This window comes from Vulpes lagopus, chromosome 17 (genome assembly GCF_018345385.1).
Source record: "Vulpes lagopus strain Blue_001 chromosome 17, ASM1834538v1, whole genome shotgun sequence".
Taxonomy (NCBI): Eukaryota; Metazoa; Chordata; class Mammalia; order Carnivora; family Canidae; genus Vulpes; species Vulpes lagopus.
Genome location: NC_054840.1, coordinates 42,817,542 through 42,842,601, shown reverse-complemented (window position 1 = coordinate 42,842,601; position 25,060 = coordinate 42,817,542). Strand labels below are relative to the sequence as shown.

General features: G+C 44.2%; 1 protein-coding gene across 2 annotated transcripts in view; it reads right to left on the bottom strand.

Moving 5' to 3' along the window:
• The window catches only part of TRIO (trio Rho guanine nucleotide exchange factor), a 356,231-nt gene that overhangs the window by 132,134 nt on the left and 199,037 nt on the right, over positions 1-25,060 (bottom strand). For both annotated transcript variants that reach the window (XM_041731545.1, XM_041731546.1), the window contains exons 12-19: positions 17,125-17,294; positions 15,956-16,130; positions 11,463-11,658; positions 10,485-10,651; positions 8,545-8,664; positions 6,269-6,460; positions 5,719-5,868; positions 2,238-2,352 (exon numbers count right to left, since the gene is read on the bottom strand). In XM_041731545.1, coding sequence (XP_041587479.1) covers positions 2,238-2,352; positions 5,719-5,868; positions 6,269-6,460; positions 8,545-8,664; positions 10,485-10,651; positions 11,463-11,658; positions 15,956-16,130; positions 17,125-17,294 — 1,285 coding nt within the window. The remainder of the gene's footprint in view (positions 1-2,237; positions 2,353-5,718; positions 5,869-6,268; positions 6,461-8,544; positions 8,665-10,484; positions 10,652-11,462; positions 11,659-15,955; positions 16,131-17,124; positions 17,295-25,060) is intronic.

Below are 25,060 nucleotides of genomic sequence, written 5' to 3'. Positions count from 1 at the left end.
GGTAATTAATATACATCTGTACACTTAAAAAAAATTTTTTTACAGTAAGTCTGTTTTAGTTTAGAAGTTTATAACACAAGAAAGTTGGAAGATGATTCTGGAGACTGAAACTGCAAATTAAATAAATGGTACTTAGATTATAACTTCATTAATACTGGGAATCCTAAAAAAATATTAAGTTTCCAGAAATATTTACTGGGGTCCTGGTAGGCTGAGAAACACAAACCTATGAGCAGCATTTAGGTAGCAGCTCAGTGGTCATGCTACGTCATCTTTACCGAAAAGGTAAACTAATGTAGTGACACCAATCAAGACTTTGAAATTTGAGTCCAGTCAAAACAATAAGCTACCATGAATGAAAATATCATATGTGAAAATTAACATGAGCCAGTGGGTCTTTTCCGGTCTTTTCTTTCTACAGTCCTTGCCTGGGTCCTGACTGATATGGGGTGAGTAAGCAGCCAGGACTGGGACGGGAAACCATCAGGGCTTCCTCACACCTGAAGGACTGCCTGGGGTCATGCTGTCTCTTCTGGCATCATCACCCTTACATGGATTTACTGCACTGTCCCACACATCAATCTTTCATCCCCAACTACTCAATGAGAGAAACAAGACATTTTGTTTTTAAGTCTTCATAGCCTCCGAAACAATGATAAACAGCACCAAGTGCACAGTGACTGTCAAGTAAGTGTGTACATGGAAAACACTCTCCCCTCACACACGCACACACCCATCGAACTGGTATAACCTAGTAAGGATCATACCACCTTTGATTAGAGAAAGCAGAGTACAACCAACAACCAAAGGCAATACTGAAGGATGAGAGAAAAGCAGTGATTTTTATATGAAATGAGCCAAATAAACTGATTACCAACGCGAGTAACTTGTTGGCAATGAAGACTTGCTCCTGCTGAGAAATGGTGTGTTAGTCACTCATTTTCTCAAGAGAGAAGCCTACCAAGGAATAAATACAAATCTCATCTGTGGAGAGTAGAGGACTCTACCAGTGTGGGAGAGAATTTTCCTGTGACACCTCTAACGGATGAATCTAGATGAACAGGGAGTAGAATGTAATGTATGTACAAAGTCTCTGCCAATCATAAGGGTTTCAAGAGTGAGACAAATCACCTGTTAATGGATTATGGCAACTTTTCCCTCTGAAACCCAACTGAGAGTGGAGCCTGTGTGGCCCCAAGCTCCTCATCTGTTTATCACCGGCCTCTGAAGCTCATGGTGAGGACAGCAGGTGCCTCAGTGTCAAGACTGTTTCAAACTCTTCATTTTCTGAGGATCTATTTCCATATCATTTTAATTGAATTTGTAAAAACAAAAACAAAAACAAAACAAAACCTATGATTATATCTAAGGCTTAAGTGAGAGAACACCTGAATGTATTTTCACTGTAAAGTTTCAATCAGAATTATAGAGTAATTCCATCAGGCCCCTCACTTCTATATACACTAATCCTATTAACAGTATAACATTTTCCGGGATGAGTTTCTATGTATTTACATTATATAGATGTACATGTAAAAACATGGTTTTACAGATTTTTACACTCAAATGACCCAAAATGTATGATATTTGGCAATGCTTTTTTTTTTTTAAGGGTTTTTTTAGGTACTCATTTGACAGAGAGAGAGCAAGCGTGCATGCATGGGAAAGCACGAGCAGAGGGGAGGGTCAGAGGGAGAGGGAGCAGCAGATTCCCCGCTGAGCAGGGGACCCGATGCAGGGCTCGATCCCAGGACCCTGAGATCATGACCTGAGCTAAAGGCAGACACTTAACCAAATGAGCCACCCACTCAAGGCTCCCCATGGCAATTTGCTTTCATTAGTGCTTTAAGTCTATAAAATTGGTAACACCTTCTAGCAATGATATTGGTGTATAATTTCTTGATTGAACTTTTAAAAATATTTTGATTCTAGACAAATTTTGGTTTTTCCTTTTTTTCCCCAATTTACAATATTTTTACTTACTTTAACCAAATAGTCCATGCTAATAAATATCAATGCTGCATTTTCTCCCTGCTTATCCTCTTCAACTTTATTCAACAAATAATCAATCTACATTTGTTTTATGTTCTATTATTAAACAAAGATAATTAATGAGAACTTTAATAATAATATGAGATGGACATTTAAAATGAAGCCCTAGACTTCAGGACTTTGGAACACATCTTGCCACACTCCCTGTATTGCTGGCCAGTAAAATGACTCCTAGCTGTACTCACTTTTCACTTGTTGTTCAGGGGCTTTGATATGTGTCACCATTCCCGGCATGTTCACACTATTCCTGTGCAGGTATTTCAGGAAGACATCTGCATTCCTTCTAGCAAGCGTGCAAGCCTAAGAGATACGTGGAGGGCAACGTGTTGTTAATTTGCCTTAGATAAACATGTATTTTGAGTACATATAGGTGACAACATCCTATGTCTCTAACATACGTCTTTACCTAAAACATTCATTGGGCCAACTTGTAGTTTGGAAAATACAGAGTTTACATCCTATTTCAATTAAAAAAGAAAATCTGTCTTGGAGCTCTTGCTCAGATGAAGCCAGCTGCTGTGCTGAGCGCTGCCCTATGAGAGGCACATAGAGCAGGGGAGTGAGACAGGTGGCCAGCCTGCAGTGAGAGGAGGTGGAGCCCTCTTCCTGCCGAGCCTCAAGTTGACCACATCCCTCAGTCAACACCTTGACTGCGGCCTTGGGAGAAACCTCAAGTCTGAGCACCTAGCTAAGCTGTGCCCAATTTCTGGAAAGGGCAGACAGTATTTTCAGCTTTCCAAGTCATATAGTCTCCAACTTCCTGTGGTGAGCACTGCACCCAACCTTTTTCCTGTGGAGGAAAGCAGCCACTTGCAACATGCAGATGAGGGAGAGTGGATGGATTCAGCTCTTGAGTGCTTAGGTTGCCAACCCCTGGTTTGAGCTGCTGAGGTTTGGGGTGGTTTGTTTTGTGGTGCTATTGTGGTAATAGATAACTGATGGATTCCATATTTATAAACCAAACCAGCAATTTCATTAATGTATTTGAAAAACAAAAGGAAAAATACCCTTAATTATATTTGGGTTAGAAATATCTTACACATTTCCTGTCTCAGCTCTGGAATTAATCTTTCTTCCAGGAGCCCTATCTCTTTCTTATGGTACTTGGTATTTAGACCACAATTTGGACAGACACAAGGGAGCTCATTATTACTGATTGGTCACTGTTTCCAGGTCTTTTCAGTAGATAGAGCTAGGACACCTTTTAATTAAGAGAAGAATGTATCAAGTGTCTCCACAGATAAGCCTGAAATAGGCTGCATTCCAAACAGCAAGGAAGCAGCTACAGACAACTGGGGTTATGTAAGGAAGTCAGAACCAACACAACTGGAAAGAGCTTCCTCAAATGGGACAAGTTGAGTATAAAAAGATAAATGACTGCAATTGATCAAAACACACCAAATATATTAAAATCCATGAGTATAGTAAAAAAAATTGTTCCTATGTAGAGGTTGCTATGGCAACAGCTCATTATTCTGAAAATGATAAGCAAATGGAAAGACTCAAGCCCCTACCCTGCCTTTTTTGGACAAACTCTCTTTGAGAGTAACCAAATAGCTAAGGAGGGAATAATTCTAGTTAATCAAGACAGAAGGAATGATAGAATATCACCATTTTGCAACTCCTAATGAAGGATTATCACCACAGGATACTAAACCCATTAAGTAAAAGGCAGACAGAGAAGCACATAATGGATGAACTAGACTCACCATGTCTGAAGCACTAGTAAAATTCCTCGTATCACACAGACAAAAAGAGACACAGACCTCATCTGGCCATGTAATGCCATGGGAAGTACACAGCACCACCTATCAGGTATGCTGACTGCATACACACACACTCAGGTGTGAACCTGAACCCAGCTGAGGTTCTCAACATAACACACATTTAAGGAATCCAGGATGGTGCAAAGTGACTCCACAGGATGTAACTATGGAAATCCAGAGTGACAGTAACCCCAGAGTATGAGCAACTTATTTCTTCAGCTAATAAATAGTAATAAACGGAGGATGGTGTTTAGATTGAAAGAGATTCAAAAGACATATCAATAAAAATGTGTGGACCTTGTTTGAATCCTGATTAAAACCAAGACAATATGGGTCAATCAGAGAAATCTGAAAACTGCTGGATTTTGTACAAAATAAGAGATACTGTTTAGTTTCAGGCTCTGATAAATGGTCTTGCAGTTATGTTTTAAAACGGCAGAATTTAATGTTTAGATATGTACTGAAGTATTTACAAATAAAATGATGTAACATCTAGAATTTAAAGTAACTCAGTGAAGGTGGGCATATGCCCATGTGCTGATAATTACTGATGCTGCTAAGAGGTACATAGGAGTTCATCATCTCTTTTTTCGCATGCATGATTAAACTCGCATAATGAAAAGTTTAAAGAAATCCAGTATACAAACACTGCTGAATCCTAGTTGAATGAAGGAATCTGAACAGGTTGATGATTATTTTTGTTTTATAATTTTATCTAAGTATCTGTCTTAATTATACTAAGTAGTATTCAATTTTGCTTTATTCTAAATGGATTACAGAGAGAAAGAGAGCAAAATTATGCTGATTCCAATGGAAACATCCTCACAGTGGTGGGCATTTCATAAAAGTAACTAGCAATGACAAGTAGGGCCAGGGCTTTCAGGTCCTGTTTGAAATAGTTCAACTGGAGTCTGAAGAAGCCACCGTTTTCCCACCCTGATTTGCTAAAAAGAAAGTCATGTGATAAGCTACCAGATATAATTTTCAAAGAGTCACAAGACTCCTTGACTAAACAGTAACTGTCAGGACAGACATCACCTTCAGAATGGAAACAAATTATTAAATGTAATAGGAAACGGTGTCAGAGGGGTCAGAAAGCCAATGCAAAACTCAATAAAGTGACAACGAAAAGCAAACACCATGCCTATTTTTAACAGGTCTGAGTGGCAAAAGGCAGAGCCTTGGGAGATCTTTCTCAAGAGTGAAAGAAACAGGGAAATGTTGCCAAACATTTTGAGCACTTGTAGACCTTCTGGGTGATTTATATATGAATATACACACATACATACACAAACAAACAACAGAGGCGGCTAGAGAAATTCCTCATTAAATCTTCTCAGAGTTCAAACTTCCAGCTTGGCCTAAACGGGATTAAGTTTCTTCTGCAGGAAACACTTCCGGAGCAAGTGTGAGTAACTATCCTGAAACCACAAGCAGTGTCCTGCTTTGTGTCTGCTCTGCACTGGGTTCAGTCTTTCTACCTAAAAAGGCTTAATTTCCAAAAGATTATTTTAAGCTATAGGCATTTTTGTCTCACCAAATCAATCTCTTTCTCTGCTCAGAATCATTTGGAGTTATGACTTCCACCCATGATTTATTCACACAGGTTTCTAGCTCTTTGTGAAAACTAGAGAGTGTATGTAAATCACAAGTGAAAGATTTTAAGACTTTGTCTGACCAAGTAACCCAGCACTGATGCAATGTCACCACACTCCCTTTCCACACAAGGGAAGAGCTGTAGGTGTGAGGGGCCAGCCTGGCAAGCCAAGGTGGCTACATATGCCTGGCACACTGCAACATCTATGGTTTTCTGACAGTCTAGACCTAGCCATCTTCAGGTGAACCCTCTTCATGTGCCCTGTTCAGGGAGGCCCCAGCACCCAAAGGGCCGGCTCCGTACCTTCAGGAATGCTTCTTTCTGCTCCAGATGCTTGCTGATCATTGGGGTGACATGGTCCGTCTCTGAGTTGGGCCCCAGTTTGTCGGCTCCTCCACACCAGTCCTCTTCTCTCTTGTACTCCTGCTCCAGGCTCTCAAGGACACTGCAGACCTGTGAGTGGAAAAGTGGTCAGTCATGCTCTGAGGATGAAAGTGCTAGCCTGGGGTCCAAGAGCATCAGAAAGAGCCCTGGGCTCCATCGTACTCAGGCAGGTCTTTCAGAACAAGAACCCAATACAAACTGAATTGCCGGTCTCTCTCTGGTTGTGGTTCAGGCTACACATTTAAATGAGAGGAAAACAGAAGTCCTCTCAGCTACTTTCCAACCTATTACTCTTTGGTTCCTAAGGTAAGCAATAATCCTTCTGCTTCTAGAATGCTTTTCTCTGCTTGACATTGAACTGACTGGCTCAGTAATGACTGAAGAATTAAGGACTGAGTTGTCCAAGAAAATGGGAGTCCAAAGTAAAAGGTTGGCCAGGAGCGGAAGGAGCAGAACCTCCCTCCCTCACCTGCTCTGAGGTTTTGTAGAAGGCCACAGACGCATTCACAAGCTTGAGGCGGTCTTCCATCTTGAGCATGAGCTGCTGCCAGTGAGAGGCCACTTTCTCGGCGCAGTCCCTGATCATGTCCATGTCATAGTGATTGGCCTGCAGCATGGCTTCTGCCTTCTGCTGCACCTGCAAGGCGCTTTGATGTGTTTTCTAAGCAAGAGAAGGGAAGGGAATGCTTATTGAACAGGGGTGTCATGCGCTTACTGGAAAACTGGGAAGGCTGCCATTGTTCCACTCCACTTGCTTTTATAGAAACAACTTCATTTAAAATACTCACTAGGACACTTCTACAAAAACAGCAGACAGTTCAGTTAAAAAAAAAAAAAGTTTTCATGCCTAGCAAGAACTGTGTTTATATTTAAATTACTTAATGAAGGATGCAATGCATTAAGGCATTCCAGAATGAGTCTCAGTTGTGGGGTTCTTAGCTTGAGAAATATCAGGGAAATACCTTAATAGCCAATATTCTGAAAAAGCTGTTGAAATGTTCCAAGTTTATTTTTCCTATTGATTCTCCTTGTAATAACCACTAGAGGCAAATGAACACATGTAGGAAAAGGTGCTACAGTGAATGCCTTTTTCACTTATATGTTAAAGTTTAGACTTGACTGAAAAGTTTTCAAGCACTATTGACTTTAAAAGAGAGAGAGAGAGAAACATAATTAAAAGCTAAGAATGAGGGACGCCTGAATGACTCAGTGGTTGAGCATCTGCCTTCAGCTCAGGGTGTGATCCCTGGGTCCCGGGATCGAGTCTTGCATCAGGCTCCCCACAGGGAGCCTGCTTCTCCCTCTGCCTCTTTCTGTATCTCTCATGAATAAATAAATAAAATCTTAAAAAAAAAAAAAAAAAAAGCTAAGAATGAGCCAACTGTGTTCTCTGGAGGTTCATGCCATATTAAAGTATCAAAATAACATCAGAAATCCAGTGGGAATTCTTGCTCATGAATGTTCACTAGAAGATTCCACAAGGGCCTGACAGGTTGGCTCTCTCCATGAAGAACACCAGACATCACAGCAGTTAGGGGAGTACATGGGTCTCTGTGGACACAGATACACAGATTTTTTTTTCTTCTTTTTTTTAACCATAGCAAAATTTTGCATTTCACCTGAAAAGGCACTAAATGACCCCATAAAGACTATCCACAATATAATCAACCCTGTCCTTAACCCAGACACACTGACGTGTATTAGCAATTTAATCATTAGAAATCACTAGGCAGGGGATCCCTGGGTGGCGCAGCGGATTAGCGCCTGCCTTTGGCCCAGGGCGCGATCCTGGAGACCCGGGATCGAGTCCCACGTCGGGCTCCTGGTGCATGGAGCCTGCTTCTCCCTCCTCCTGTGTCTCTGCCTCTCTCTCTCTATGTCTATCATAAATAAATAAATCTTAAAAAAAAAAAAAAGAAATCACTAGGCACAGTGTACAATTTTCAAGAGCCCAGAGTCTGGGCTTCAGGAAGAAGTGTTAATATGTGTTTGTTGGCACCAAATAGTTGAAAACATGTCAATCTTGAGAATAAAGTAACAGGATTCCATGGCTTTCCTCTCCGCCTATGTATGTAACTACAGCAGGAAGTAAGTTTTCTGTAATCAAATGCTTTTTCCCTTGAATGTACCAAGACTACCTACCATAATTAACTCCCCTCTCCCCACAAAAATTCTAAGAATAACTAATTCATATGCTGTGAAAGTGAATCTGAGTGGACTTGGAACTGGCGCAAGCCATTCTGCTTAAGTCCCACCCTGGCACTGACCCCCACCCAAGGTGAGGAACGTGGCTTTTAACCATGGCTGGGGAAGTTCTGTGGAGAGTGCTGTTTATTGGTGATTTGCACCTGGTCTGGCTGAGCCGCCCATGGTGCTCTGCTTTGTCCAGAAATGTGTGTACAAGACCAGGAAAACAAAAATAAAACCCCTGAGCCCAGACTCCAACTCAAATTCTCTGGCACCAGGTGTTCCTGACAGTGGGTGGTACATCCTGCCAGGGCCCTTAAGGCAGGAGGACAGCAGGAGCCACCTGGCCTCCGGGGCAGCACTGTGAGGTCCCCAGACTGGCACATACACACCCTCTCCTCACTGCAGTCACCAGCCTGTTTCTTCCCCTGAAATAAATTGTACATGTATAAGTGTCCTCACTTTGGGTCCTGCTGAACCCCCTCAGCTCAGGGTCAGTCACACATGAGGGGGCTTAGCAGACATGTCCTGAGGTGGGAGGCGGGCCAGTGTCCCTACCTCGATGGCGTGCTGGAACTGCTCGTGCTCCCTCTGCAGCTGCTCAGCCTCCTGCAATGAGCTGGCCGTGATGAGTCCAGCATTCAGCATTGACTCTCCATTGCGGATCCAGCCCAGCACCTGAAACATGACACACGGACCTCCAAGCATCGGCCCTCCCCAGGGGGCCACTGTGGGCCAGGGGGACACGAGCCATGTGGGCAAGGTTGTCAAGCTGCTCCCATCATCTGTGAAGCATTGGTTTCCTTATGATCCCACTGCCAAAAGCCTGATGTCCTTACATGGCATGTGATCATAAGTGTTGCACTTTAAAATTAATTCACTTATCTTATAGCATCAAATAGGTGCTGATAAGGTAGGGAATCCAGAGGATTGTTATTAGTCCACAGGTCAAAACAGATTAAGAATCGCCCATTAGAATACCTATTGCCATAAATAATTCCCTGGTAATCAAGAAAAGTATTTTTCATTCCTTTTAGTCTTAATGAATATGCAAAATTAGCAAACTGCTTGGTAAGGGAACTATTTTATTTCCCCACCGTATTTTCCAGTGTAATGTCAGTGTTAAATGGCACGCTAACCAAAGAATGGATTCAGCAGTGCTCCAACGCTCAGGGTCACATCCCGAGATTCTTAGCACCACACACAAACAGAGCACTGCAACTGTGGAAGCCACAGAGGTTGTCGAAGGTCATTGTGGGTAGTTATTTATGGCACAGACTGCTGGTTACCTACTTTTCCTTATCTCCTTTACTCAGAAAACCTCGATTTTGCAGGGGGGTGGAGGGGCACTTAAAACCACTTCATGGCCCCATGTCACAGCTTCACTACCGTCAGGACACTCTCTCCAGCTACTGTGATCCACACCGTAGCCTTGGGGTGGCTGTGTGAATACATGTCTTTTCTGATATAAGTACTGCTTCTTCCTGGTTATGTTTTTCCCTTCCTGCTGCCTGGGAAGTGGAGGGCAGCTGAGGCTATAAGAGCCACCTGACACCCATTCCCCACCTATCTGTCAGACCCATCACATGGCTGCTGAGCAAACACCAGCAACCTACCACATCCTGATGTGTAACGTACAGAAAGTAATTTCTGAGCACCATTTCTGGACTCTTACAGGCAATGCAATTCCTATTCTATTGTCTTGTTTTTAGCAAGAAGGAATATGTTAACAACTGCTCTGTAAAAGGCAGGTCATAATACTTCATCTCATTACATTCAAGGCTCACAGGTACCCTTTAAAGGTTTCCAATTGGACAGTATATCTGCTTCAACGTGACTGCCACCCACTTATGCACCACATCTTATTCACACTACAGAGGTACCTCATCCCTCTGCTCAACCTACCACATGTTCTTCTGTACTTCCACCAGAATCCCAGAAAGCCATACTTCCCTTGCATCGAGGTGGTATCAAGAGTGGCTCATGATATAAAATGTCACGCACATGCTGAATATACATGCATGGAATTCCACCGGCCATGAGCTGAAAGCAGTCTCTTTCAAATATTCCATTTTTATTTTGCCATGCTGAGGGCAGTAGAGCATGCTGAAGAAAACCCCAACCCTCTATAGCCTGTGACACCATCCAGACTGATAACAGCCTATTTGGCAGAAAAATCAGTTATTTAGCCTGAGAATCAAAGTACTCAAAGCTTCAAACAAGAGACCACCAGTAACAAAACAAGCCAAATGAATGTTACTGTCAAGTGATACACCTAAAGGCTTTTCCACTACAGAGTAAACACACAGCTGTCTGGGCACAGGCTCCCTCCTTACACCAAGCTACGGCTCTACTGGGGGTATGCATGTCACATCACAGATCACAACAGCTGTGTACTGAACAGTGACAATCTGCCCCAGCACTTATATCCCAAATGACCAAGAGGTCACCCATTGAGCGCCACTTTGGTCTGGCTCTACATCCAGCAGCTTGTTTACCTGCTTCACTTCAGCCTGCAGATGGCGAAGCTGCACACACTGCTCCAAGTGCTTCCGATGCTGTTCTGCTGCTAAATCCAGTTCCTGCTGCTTTTCATGAAGGAACTCCAGGAGGTCCTGGACCCGAGTGGCCATGTCGACATCTCTATCGCAAAGCAGCTCCACACCTGCGGACATTGAAGGGAGAGCCCAGAGTTCAACTGGCATGTTGACCCGTTTCTTCAGCCGCGCATGACACACACTGTGCTTTTGTGAATAATCTGGCCAGCTTGGCCAGGCCATTACCTTGGAGGCCAAGTTCAAGGCAGGTGTAGCCAGCAGAGTGTTTACATGTGCTTCTGAGCATGCCCAGGGGATCTCCAAGAATATATCTAATATGTTCCAAAGCAAAACATGATGTATAGCTAATCAAACCAAACCCATCCCCTGTCGCTCTATTTCTACAGTGATAACTGGTGAACATGTGCCTTGCCTTTATAAATGAGTGAACTTTGGCTTGTTTTACTGCACATTCGTTGTGCCCAGTGTACTCTTCAGGAAGCATTTAATTTGATTTGTGTACCAGGAGTAATGTAGTATGCAATTTGCTGCTAAGTTTTAAACACTATCAACTTCCTTCTACATTTTTGGACCTACAGTGACATCTGCTGGTAAAATATAAACTAAGAAAAATATTTTAAATGTGAAAAATTCCTTTCCTTTGAGATTTACATTTCATTCATGGATATACAATTAGAGTTCATGCTACGTGAAATGACATGTAAGAATATTAAGGATTAAGTACACTACATACTGTTAAATGTGATCATGGTATGTGAAAATCAAACAGCAAAATGTTTCTTTTGAAGAGCAGGTACCTAGAACACCTATGTCACATGAGCTAACAAATTGTCACACACACAAACATCACACAGACAGGATGAATTCCTGTGTGACCTGAAGACCCACAGCTGACGTAGAACGCAATGCACTCCTTACCAGAGGCCTGCACTTCATTGACATACTGCAAGAGGTCCTGCCCTTGGTGGATGACATCAAAGGTCAAGTTGTTCATGGTCAAAGCTTTGTCTGCATGGTGCTGGAGGCGCTGTTCTGCTATTGTGAGATCTTCTGTGTCAAAGTCGTTCATTTGCTGAGAAAGCTCATCGTTCCAAGACTCAAGGTCTGAGATGATCTGATAGAGGAGAGTATCTTCTTAGGGCAGAGACTTACAAAATAAATACCTGCTGCGACATTTCACTGTGCCAAGTAAGGAAGGAAGGAACTAATGTGACTGTGTCTGAAGGACATGGAACCCAGCTGGAGGGGTTCCCACAGGCCAAAGAAGGAAGAGTTAGACACAAAAAACCTACCACAATTGAATAAAATGTACAAAATACATAAAAGTACCTTAATTCCTAATAATGTTTTTTTAAAAAAGAACCTTAAAAAACTAAAATTAAATGGAAAAACTCTTCTGATTAAATATTGACAAGAAAACAACCTTTACCTTGAAATTGGTAATTAAAAGAGACAATTATTTAAGCCTAGAACAACGATGGAAGGTTCCCCTTTATAGATAAATCTAGTTATTAAATGTACATATAATAAGATTAGAAAGTTTTTTTTCTAATTTTGTTTTGAAATTCTAGTGAAATAACTCTTCAGGGAATGATCATCGACATGCAGTAAACTCTAATGGAAAGGACAGGGGATTTAATGGGAGGGTCAGACTGCCACCTCCTAATCCCACAGGCCAACCTCAGATCCCTAAAGAAGTGGAACCAGACAGGACCAGCCTTCTGACAGGAGAAGCTGTGGCCCCTGGGGAATATCTAGCACAGAAACTTAATTAGGAGCCCAAATCTTAATCAGGTCTTTACATTGAACTTTCAAGTTCACCGGAAATATGAGGAAAATAAAAACAGAAAATCACTAAGTGAATTCAGAATGTGGGACCTGGTTTTCTTCCACTGATGTAGTCATTCCAAAAAGTCACAGCAGGAAAAGAAGGGTAGATGAAGAGACCATCCTGGATGGAAAGACTATCAATATCACCCTGTGAGCGGCGCCCACGGGCACCCTCTGCTGCCCAGGGCAGCTGCAGAGGTTCCAGCAGCAGCTGAGTGTTGGCGAGGAGTAGCAGACTGTGGTTACGAGGGGAAAGGCCTGATTTTGTAGACGTGCATAAGGAAGTCTTTAGGAGGGAAATGATAAGCTGGCAAAGCTCTACTCTAACATATTACAGCAGAACGATTAACAAAAGAAGGGGTATTGGCAGAGAGAAGGCACAATCTTGCTACATTCGGGAGACAGGCATATGGACTCTCACTGTACCATCCTTGCTACTTTGGCACTAGTTTGAAAACTTCTGTAATCTATATATATATATATATATATATATATTTTTTTTTTTTTAATTAAGGTTAAAAACAACAAAATCCAGAAAGGAGGAAAAACACTTTTAGTGAAAAAACACTGTATTTCACTTTTAGTGAAAAAACACTGTATTCTCTACACTTAAGTAGAATAACCTTTCCCATGTGTCCTGATTTACTTTATGCAGATGAGCAATAACTACCTGAGTCTGAAAATCTGACAATGTGAGAGTTCACACAGAACCCAACCAGGAGATGAGAAGTAATAAAAACGGAAGGCTTCCCCAAACTCCTCTGGCACAAATCTTCCGGGTTTATTCTTTCATTATTGGGGTCTGCATACAGTGTGTGTATTTACAATAACTTAGTGAATTGGGCTAATTAATAAATTTAAACAATGTTAAATTACACAGAACACACTGAGGGAAAATATTTTTAAAAAGGAAAAGAGAAAAAGCTTACCATAGCTTTAATCTTTATCTCTACCCTAAAGGTCATTTTCTCTCCTAACGTTCATTTCTGGCACTGAAGCAGGAGAGGGTCAGGTGTACTAATGAGACAAAGACTCACAAATAATGTCTCCTGGAGACACCGTCAGGCTCAGACTACACTCAAGAGTGGATAATAAAAGATGAACATTCTAGAACCAGTAGGATTCAAAAATACTTGCCAAGCTGAAAGAAACTCTGGCAATGGGCATGATCAAAGGACCATCAGGAAAAATCCTGCTCCAGGTTCACTATCACAGCATGTTACACACACAAGTGAAAACAAGAAATCAGTGGCAATAACAAAGTTCGTGAAAGTGGAAGTCATTTTTGAACGGGAATTCTTTGGAAAAGTAACTCTGAAACAATGGTTTTTATTTTTATTTTTTTAAACTTTTGTTTTTTAAGATTTTATTTATTTATTCACAGAGACACAGAGAGAGAGAGAGGCAGAGACACAGACACAGAGAGAAGCAGGCTCCATGCAGGGAGCCCAACATGGGACTCGATCCCGGGTCTCCAGGATCACACCCCGGGCTGCAGGCAGCACTAAACCGCTGCGCCACCAGGGCTGCCCTGAAACAATTATTTTTAAAACATATCCCAGAATGTTTAGAAATTCTGTAAGTTCCTCTTCCTAAACACATATGTATCTGTTCCATAAGTAACTGTCACAGGATGCTACAGTAATGATTTTGTTGTTTTCAGATCAATAGAGCAGGTTTTACCTGGAATATGAAGAGGCTGAAATTGTAATATTCTAAGCCATAGAAAACCTAGATCCACTTTTGAGAGATGAAAAGGCTATAAAATACAAGAAATATGAGGGATTTTAAAAAATTGGCCAGGGAACAGAGAAGTTTCTCCCATAAAGTTAATTCCATGCCTCTACGGGCAGTTGAATGGAGAATTTTCCCAGATAAGGGATAAAATCCCAGCTGAAGCCCCAACTGCTCAGGTTTTCATGTTTCAGGATTATTCCAGAGAAAAGAGGTTCTGGGCTATGACCTTTTAAAAGCTTTTAAACTGCATTTTAGCTGGCCTGTGACTGAACTGCAGGTCTAACTTCCTTAGTTCAGGAAAGCACTTACCCCTGGCCTGGCACACTGGCTTTATTAAGGCCACCTGGAATTTTGTGGCTTTGGTGTGGGGAAAATGAGTATTTCCAGTTCCTGAGCTACATTTTAAAACACTAGTTTACTGAAAATGGAAATACAATTAAATTTTTTTCCTTTAAAGAAGCAGCAATACAAATGAAGCTAAGACATTTTTTTAAAGTATCAAAATGTTCTGATGAAAAACTTGAAATAATGCCTGATTGCTCTATTTACTAATTGAAACTACTCAAAAAGCTAAGTTTATAAAAGAATTCATGTGAAGTAGAGGTCAGAGAGGAAAACAGGCGTGCTGTTCATAAGATGTGCACACTGGAACCAGCAAACCACACTCAGGCAGTTCCTCAATGAGCTGAGTACAGTGTGCCTTGCTCTACATGGCTTCATATGGCTCTAAACATCAAGACACCAAGAGCAGATTTTACTAGACAACATGCATGGCATCTAACTCCTTTCTTGTCATGAACCAATGATGAAAATGAAAACAGCCAAGGCCTTTCTTTAAAGAAAGGAAATGAAAACATCAATGGATGTTCAGACAGGTGGCTGATCACAAAGATCCCCACGAAATGTCTTGCACAGGGCTGGCCTGGCCCCTGTACCACACATCGAGCCTACCACTTGGACATGGGCCTACACACAGGCCCAAAAGAAGGAAGCAAAGGTCCACTTCTGGCAGAGGGTCCTCCCCTCAGCTGAGAAGTGACTGCCAGCCCTGCACATCCTCGAGGCACTAGCCTGGGGAGGGCATGGCCTACAGACTCTGCTCCGCTGGCACAGGACCAATGGGTGGGCTCACAGGTACCCGGACAGGGACTCTGTCCCCCCACCAGCTGTATGAAACGGACAGGCACCAGGAAACTGGCCTCCCCACCAGGTGGAGTGAGCTTTGGTCCCTTTCATCCTGTTCCACAGACAAGTTCAGCATCATCCAATTACACTCACTTCTGCTTGTACTTCATCAAGTCCAAAAATAAGATCTTCCCTGGCACAAAATAAGAACCACCCTTTTGTTGAAGAAAAAGAAAAAAAACCCTCACACTGAAGGTGTAATTTTTAGGTAAGAATGAAAGATCATTGAAGCACACTTCAGTGGAGGAAAAAAACTGGATTTCATACTCTCAAAAAAGCTACCAGCATAGGCAAGGCTTATTCTCACTGTCTGGGGAGGGGGCTGCAGAGGGGGAAAGGCAGACAGCGGGGCAGGGAGGGGAAAGACAGAAGGAAGAAGAGAGGATAGTGGCTCCAGGGTGTGCCTCTGCCCCACAGACCACCTCACAGGTCGGGGAGTGCTGCATGGACCTAGTGAGGGCTACGCTGCGAGGCAGCTGTACTTGTATGTGGCACCTCTGCTTGGCTCTATCTGCCGTGCAGTGTGCCTTCCAGCACAATCCCCCCAGCTCCAGGGCAAAGCACTGTCCTTCCTCCCTCTGACTGTCCTGACCAGGGCCAGGAGAGGAGGCAGGAACCCACGGGACAGAGGCGGGGGCAGAGGAGAGACTGACACTCACATCGATGGCATCCCTCTCGAATATGCGCAGCTGCAGGAAGAGCTCCAGCTTGATTTTGCGCTCCTGGAAGAGCTCCTCCATCTGGGCCTGGGCCTCGTCCAGCTGCTGAAGCACTGTCTCGATGTGACTGATGGAGCTGTTGTGGGGGGTCTTGTTGCTGGAGATGGCTGAGTCCCTGCGGAAGGCAGAGGGGGATGGACCGGCGGCATGAGAACGTCTTCCATTGTCAGAGACCAGATCCGGCCAGGTAGACTTGAGGGGGCAGGAGGCTGACAGGAAGCAGGGCTGCTGGTCTCAGAAAATGGAACCAGTGGCCTCTCCCGCCACACAACACTGTACACAAAGCTTCCTCCTCCGAGGGAGCTGCCAGGTTTGAGGCCACCCTGAAGACTCCTCTGCACCGTCCACCGCCCACCCCCGCTCTCAAAAAAGCCTGTTACAGAAAGGAACTTCAGCCACCCTTCTCCTTGAGGAGAGAGAACAGAATAGGCGATATGATATCTGTTTGCTACAAATGATAGAGTCGTATCGGCAACAAGGAGTTAAACTAATGCGATCAATTCAGCCTTTATTAGGTCACTTTTGCCTGACTCTGGGCAAAGTGAGCATCACGTGAAATAACCAGTAATGATTCAAAAGCTGTCCTCTCAGTGATCTGTAAAATGAATCTGCTTCCAGGCCCAGCAGGGCCTCCTGCCTTCCTGCATGGAGGAGCACCTGAGGGACAGGTGACGCTCCCCACTAGGCCTGGCCTCCCCGAGCCTCCCTGTCCCTCCGAGAACAGCGAGGCCCAGCATCCTCTAGAGAGGCAGGTCAGTCAGGGCCTGAAGGACGCAGTCGGAGGAGCTTTAAATCAATCCAGTTCGCAAAGACATTTCAGTAATTATTAGGTAGGTGTTAACAGGAAAGCAATAAAAGCTGAGTTCTGGGAAAGTTTATTAGTCAGTGCTGTAATGAGGGAAATCACCAAGTCAAAAAGACGGTCATAGTGGGGGAAAAAAGAGAAAGGAATGTTACTCTCCTTTGAATGCAGAAATGTTATTTGTTCTCTACCTAGTTGGACAGAGAATCACAGCTAATTGTTCAAAAGTGGGAGCCCGGGGAAGGGGACATTCCTGGAAGGATTTCAAAGCATCTGCGCTCCGGCGGGAGGGCAGGGATGGGCCCACCTCAGCTGCTGTATGAGGTCCTCCCCTTCCTTGATCACGTTGACCGTCACTTGCAGGGTCGTCTGCTGCTGCTGGCCAAAGCGCTTGATGAGGTCCTGCACGGCCTCCACCGACTCGGCGTACACATCATCCAGCAGCTCCTTCTGCAGCTCCTCCAGCCATGTCCACAGCTGGGGAAGGACAGAGTGCAGTGAGGTCGGGCCCCCTGCCCCCGGGAAGCCTGGTGTTGGACACTGAGACCCCACACCGCCAGCCTGGGAGCCCAGCCCAAAGCCCACTGGCAGCAGCCTCTCCTGGGGATGGGAGGGAAGTGGGGAGCACCCAGAACAGGCACCAGTGTACAACCCCAGCGTGGGGCAGCACAAACAGAAGAGAGCCCAAGGGGACGGCCACAGAGAAAAGAGGGAAGGGAAGGGAAGTCACTCTTTCTGACTCTTCCTAGGCTCAATCATGGTGCAAGAGAGGTAAGAAAGGCCCCTTCTGCCCACGGCACATCTGCTAAGCATAAGTTAAGCATTCTTTTACACATCCTCTGACTCTTGTTTAGCAGATGGACGGTCTTATTTTATTTTTAGCAAGAGCACTACAACCCATTATTAATTATTAAGCTGCTGCTCAGATGTGGCTGCTTTATATCGCTCAGAAAAGGAGGCAGCATGTGATGCGGCGAAGAATCCACAGGCAGCAGCAGCGTTTGGGACCCCGGCCCGGCCCGGCTGCTGCTCACCCACACAGGTGGAAGGAGCGTGCGTGCTGAAGACACCTGCGACACCACTGTACACCACTCACAATGGGTCAGGGGATGAGGCCACGTAAAGACAATCTGGAACAGCAGTGGCAAGAGGTAGTCCAGGCCTGGCGAGAGGAGCCCATGGTCCCTCCCCCACCTTCCACACCTGTGGGGGGCACTCAGTAGACAGGAGGAGACCGCCACTTATACCACACAGCTTGGAAGTGGTTTGTGTGAGGAGAAAATGCTTCCTGCTTCCTGGGGGATGTGAGAAGCAACCCCCCAACACTATCTTCTAAGCGCCCACTACAGCCAGCACCTCCTCCCGGGGTGCTGACCAGTCATGCCAGGCCCTGTGGCTCCCACGGTGAGACCATGCTTGCCAGAGCAAATGCTTATTGGGTCTTTTGCTTCTGAGCTCATCTCCTTTGAAAACTGCTTTACTGAGCTATAAGTGACATGCAATAAACTGCACGAATTTCAGGATACAGTTTGCGAAGCTCTTAGCATCTGGTCAAGCCCATGAAAGGACCCCTGCTGTCCACAGGGAACAGCTCTGTCACCCTGTGCCCTCTGGAATCTCTCTTCCCCCTCTGCCTTCCCTCCCCAGGCAACCACCCAGCTGCTGTCACCAGAGATTAGCTGGAGTTTTCTTGAAAAAGCCTAGAAAAGGAACCATATAGTATGAACTCTATTTCTGGTCTTTCTTTCCTCCAACATAATTATTTTGAGCTCCATCCATACTACCGTGGGTACCTTTTCTACTGTGAAACAGGATTCCAGCCTATGTATATGGCCCAGTTTAGCCCCTCACCTGGTGAGGACATCTGAGCTGTTTCCACTTTTTGGCCATTACAAACATTGCTCCTATGAACTTCTGTGCACGGTCTCCGCATGTACCTATGTTACCCCCCACCTTACTTTTTAATGATGAATAGCGGTGTAGAATGCTGGATCACATGACAGGTCTATGTTTAAATTTTTTTTACAAATTACCAAACTGCTCTTCCCAAGGGGCTGTACCAGACACATTTCTGCAAGCAGCCTTTGAAAGTTCTAATTCTTCTTCATCCTCAACAATACCTAATATGGTCGGTCTTTTTAATTTTAGTCATTCCAGATGAGTGCCATCTATTTTATATGGTTTTAATTAGTTAATTCCCTACTTACTAATGATGGCAAACCCAAGCTAACCTTCTAAGAATTCTTTTGTTGTTAAACGTAGCTTTAGTTAGAAATAAAATATCCAGATGGCTCCTGTCAGGTCAGTAAGTATTTTAAATAGAGCAGGTGAATTTAAAAACAAGGAAAGTGATGGCAAAGGACTTATTTTTCAGTTAAGCTACCTGGGACCCTAGGAGTTGATTTTACTAAAAATGTTCAATAAAACACCTGTTAACTTTTTTTTTTTTTTTTTTACTATCCACCCATTTTTGTGTATTAAGTTACCAAACTGCATCCAATTCCAGAATTTTAATTTAAAGGAGTTTAAGAGGTAGGCTGGTTCACCTCTTTGATCTTATAGATTAAGGAAAAGTAGCCTAGGTTATGTAGTCACCTTCATGACATGGACAAAATCAACTGCTGGTGCCGAGCTATTGGCAAAGCCGGTATCGGAGAAGCGCCCTCTAGCTCCAGTCACACTTTGCACTGATACTGTAGGTCAACATCAAAAGTACCATTCTTTGAATCACCATATAAATATGGACTAATGCTCTGTACAATCTATAAAGGGCCCATAATCAAGAACATACTCTTTTGGGTTTGTTGTCTGCTTTTCTCTAAATTCTCATGAACACTGCTGCATTTGTAAATACCATCATGATCATTAGCATCTCCCAATCTGCTCCAATATTTCCTATGAAAAACCTCCCAAGTTCTACAGGTCATATTATACAGCAGGACTACTGTGGATTTAAGAGATGCTTTAAGAAAGTGCTGCTCATGTCCACAATAGCCAAACTGTGGAAGAAGACTCGGTGTCCATCGAAAGATGAATGGATAAAGAAGATGTGGTCTATGTATACAATGGAATATTACTCAGCCATGAGAAATGACAAATACCCACCACTTGCTTCAACGTGGATGGAACTGGAGGGTATTATGCTGAGTGAAATATGTCAATCAGAGAAACACAAACATTATATGGTCTCATTCATTTGGGGAATATAAATAATAGTGAAAGGGAATAGAAGGGAAGGGAGAAGAAATGGGTAGGAAATATCAGAAAGGGAGACAGAACATAAAGACTCCTAACTCTGGGAAATGAACTAGGGGTGGTGGAAGGGGAGGAGGGCAGGGGGTGGAGGTGAATGGGTGATGGGCACTGAGGGGGGCACTTGACGGGATGAGTACTGGGCATTATTCTGTATGGCAAATTAAACACCAATAAAAAATAAATTTATTATTAAAAAATAAATTAAAAAAAAGAAAAAGAAAAAGAAAGCGCTGCTCTGTGACCTAAGAGATCACTGAATTTCTCTGAGACGTGGTTTGCTACAGCAGGGACCCTCAGACCAATACTGGCCTCAGGAAGTCACTACGAGGGCCAGAAGACAGCGCAGGAGAGCACTGAGTGATCAGCAGTGCTCTGTACAAATTTAATTCCCAAAGCATAATGACCCACTCAAATTAACTCAAGAGGCAAGATTCACTAAAAGAAACCAAGAATGTGCCAGTGAGCAAAAAACAATTTTACCAAGACATTTTATTGAGTCAAAATATTTATCCAAAAACATTCAGGATATGTTATCTAATAGGTAGGCTTTTCCAGCTGAAATGGTTTCATCAACCTCCTCCCACTTGCTCCCTGTAGAGGAAAAAAAACCCTCAACCACACAAGGCCACAGCAGCCTTCCCACCCTCGGGACACCTGACTGAAAACAAACACTATGAAAAGGTCACCCCATTCAATTACACGGACTCCATTGTAAAAGAAAACTTTAAAAAACCACTTCAGTCCCTTTCTCTCAAAATCTCAACTATTATCTTCCACCTTACCATACACACTGCAGTGAAGCTGCTCCTACATCGTTGCTGTGTAAGGGAACCCAGGAAGGGGGGTGTCCTTTGAAGTACACTTGCCTGTGAGGCAGTCCTGGTTAACAAACAGGTGGCTAACGAATGGGTGGAAAGTGGAGCACACATAAGGAATGGATAGAGAGGCACTGCACTAATTATACTACTGGTTCTTTAGAAAGGGTACCACTCATTCAGTGGCGTTCGGTGTACAAGCAAATGTACATCCAAAAAGGACTGCTCTATTACACTGTAATCTAAACAGAAGCAGCACTGATGAGAAGGTAAAGGAGCCAAGTCTACCCCAAATGTAGACTTGGCATCACGGAAGAGGGTGTGGGACTCATCAGAGAACAATCTGGCCCATGGAGAGTGAGAGCCAATGGGGGGCCTCCAATTTTAGTTGCACTACACTTTTAAGAGCTAGATTCTCTTAACACTAGTAGAGACTAATATCTCTTTTTAAAATTTGTGGAGAAAACAGAAACACATTTTTTTTTCAAAGCTCACTCGAAAAAACACTACAATATCAGCAAAATACAACAACATGAATGAAGACAGCTGGTAGAGGATCAGGTGGCCCAACCCTCCTTCCCACCCTTGTTCTCACAGACGGGTCAGGCCTCCCCAGGGACATCAGCTGCCTAGGCCTCTCCAGGAGCCCTGGCCCAGCATCCTTCTTGCACCAGTGCCCTAGATGCCACATTGGACCCAAGCGGTGCCTATCTGGTGCTCCTCCCGGACTCAGCTGTGAGGCCTAACTCACGACTCTGCTTGTGAAGGATGGATGACAAGGTACAAAACTCTTCTTCTCTGGCAAACACTGCAAAAAATACATATATAATTAGGTTATGAAACCATGTTAATGAGCCTTGCTTCTAGACACTGTGAGGAGGAGGAGACCAAAACCAATGCTTGGAAGTGGCCTGAGGCACAATATGTAAGTGCTTCTAAAGAACCTCATGGCCAGGGCCACAAATGATAGTTCAAACACTTCTCCTAAGAGGTAATGCAGAGTAACAATTAAGAGTGTAGCCTCTGAAGCTAGATTGCTTGACACCCTATCCTAACATAACATCCTAGGCCATGGCCTTGGGCAAGGTACCTAGCAGAGTCTGGGCCTCCAGCTCCTCCTCTATAAAATGGGCCTGGTAACAGTGCCTACATCTCAGGGAGCTGCTGGGAAGGGTAAACGGGATGGGAGGATACATGCAGAGTGAAGAAATAAGTAACTATTACCAGTTTTTGTTCTTCTGGAAAAAAAATTTTCTAGTAAGAACCACGAAGTTTTAAAAGTCTTCTTTCTCTAGATATTTTTCAAAACATATCCAGGTTCCTACCTATTGTTCAAAATATGTATATGTCACTCAGTCTGGTAGACTTAACACCATCCCCCGTTTCAATCTTTTTACATCTAAAAATAGTATGAGGAAAAGGTGCTAGAATTAGTGCACTGGAGTCCATAGAAATACTTCCCCTTCGTTGCAGGGGAAGTGCCATGAGGATCTGTGGGTCAAACCTCTTCCTTTCCTCAACATCTTGGACACTCGGACACGCAACCACAGTGGGACATGCTGGCCCAGCCCGGCCAGCCGTGGAACCAGAGAAGGGCCATGGGTACCAGGGAAACCACAGACATGGATCTTGGGCCCAGGCAGTTGAAGAGGGAACAACAGTAAATGAGGTAGAAGGAGCAAGGTTATATTTAAACCCATAATGTCAAAAGGCCCCCAAATCCTTTGCCCCCTTTGGATTTTCTTTTCTTCTGCTTCTACAGAAAATATTCTCTATTTGGAGAAAAAAAGGATTCTAAGATAAAGGTCATTTCTTTTTTTTTTTTTTTAAGATTTTATTTATTTATTCATGAGAGACACACAGAGAGAGAGAGAGAGTGAGTCAGAGACACAGGCAGAGGGAGAAGCAGGCTCTATGCAGGGAGTCCGACGTGAGACTTGATCCCGGGATTCCAGGATCATGCCCTGGGCCAAAGGCAGGCACCAAACCATTTAGCCACCCAGGGATCCCCAGATAAAGGTCATTTCTGATGTCAGTTGGTGACAAACTGATATACAGCATAATGCAGTATGATTCCAATAAAGCCTATTTTTAAGCTTTTAAGTTATATGATGCCTAAAATATCTGAATAAAAGAATGAGAAAAAGTCTCTAAGATACCTGTGAAAGTTTCTACTATAAATTTCCTGAGCGTGACAAAACCCTGAACTTCTGTCCATGCTGTTAATTTACAGTAAAGAGATACATCTCTGCCGACAGCAGGAGAGGAGCTGAACTTTATCTGGGTTCTCAGCACCTTGAATTTTACTAGGAGAACTGTGGCCCATGGCCAGAGCTGGGCAATGCTGCCCCCCCTTAGAGGCCCTCTGAGCCATGGCCAGCAGCACTCCAAGGAAGAGGGCTTGAACCCAACCCACCACCAGGATGCAGCTGTATACAGACCTGGTTCACGGACCAGGATCCATCCACAGAGAAGGCTGGGAGACACACGAGCTTCTAGGGACAGAGGTCCTGTGACAAAGATGTGAGAGCTCTGGTCCTGGATCCAGCAGAGTCGGGCTGGGTGTGACCCAGGCAAACTTGCACTTGGGCCCCTCCCCCCTGTACTGGGTGGAGCCTAAAGGAGGAAACTGCAGCAAGGGAGACTTTGCCAGAGAGCTCCCAGAGGAACTTGCTGGCCTGCAAGAATCCCAGGAAGGACTGAGCTCCCAGCCCTATTCTGCAGGTAGTAGGATGGTTAGCTCAGGTGGTGGGGGAATGCTGAGATCTGGGGATTGTTTTAGCTGCAACCTCTTTCAGATGTGAAGTCTCAGTGCAGTCCACCAGCCCACTCCATCTGAAGGAGAAGCACAACTCCTCAGATTTTGGCCCTTATTTGCATGTGGCCTTGGGAAAATCCTTGGCACTCTCTACCCTCGGATTTCTCATCCATGAAATGGGATCATTTTGTCTGTACATCTTCCCTCACTGGCAAAGCCAGTCTGAAAATCAAATGAAGTGACCACAGGCCTGTGAAAGAAATAAACAGAAGCTACTACCACTGGGGTCTGCTTTCCTACTCTTATTTATGACAAGGACAATCATTTGGGTACCAATGGGGATGAACGAGTGGTCAGGCCAGCCCTGGATGCATAAAAGCCAAACCCCCAGCGAAGCTGCAAGCCAGGTGCAGGAATAGGTAGGTTTGGTGGCAGCTTACAGGCAGGACTTCAGAGGGCACCCACTGTGCACACAGATCCTGATTCAGTTTCAGCTACAAGCAGTGCGGCTCAAAGGGGAACTGTTCCTGCCATGTGCAGCACCTCCTTCAGCCTGAAATGGTGCACATGCCTGGTGCCCAGATCAGCAAGGAATAAGGGCTTGAGAAGGAACTTGTTATTCTGGGGTGGGTGATAAAATATGCCTTAATGTGACAAAAGGGAGTTGCTGAAGGATGTACTGGACAAGGCCTGGGAGGGGGGGGCACAGAAATCAAAGTATCATGAAATAATATGTCTGCAAGTATGTGTAAGAGAGCGGACAGAAGGAGAAGCAAGCAGAAGTGTGTCAGGGTAGCCGCCAGTCAGGAGGCAATGCCACATGGGTAGGCAATCAAGGACAAGGTGAGGTATAGGTGATGGCTGGGTGGAGGGACCACACAGAGGCCACGGTCAGAGTGGGAACTTCAAGCATTCAGGTGCTTACATGAAGTCGACTTTGTGAAAAACAGATTTTGAGATGAGAGATTTTTTTTCTTTTTATTCCCCAATATTGCCAAAGCATAAAACACTCTCCCCTGAGGTTTCAAATTTGGGAAGAGCTCCTCCACCCCCACGTCATTTTGACAGCAACTGTTTCCCCCCCAAGTCAAAATGTAATTCCTCCTTCACTCTACAAGTCTCTTGAGCATTGGTCCTCCAGATCCCAAGGATAGATAACACTTCATTCCTTGGGCTCTACCAGCGTGGCAGATTCTGAAACTCCTTCCACACCAGCTCACTCTTCTCTGAACACTCCCCTCTTGGAAAGTGGGGGCTGGTGAGCAAAGGCAACACCACGTGTGATCCAACCAGCAGTGCACAGCAAGATGATTGCCTCCCAGTCGTGATTTTTTCTCATCCAGCCATGGGGCAGGACACTACTGTGTACTCTATTCATGAACATGTGTATGGCTGTTGTTTTAACAAGTGTTGTG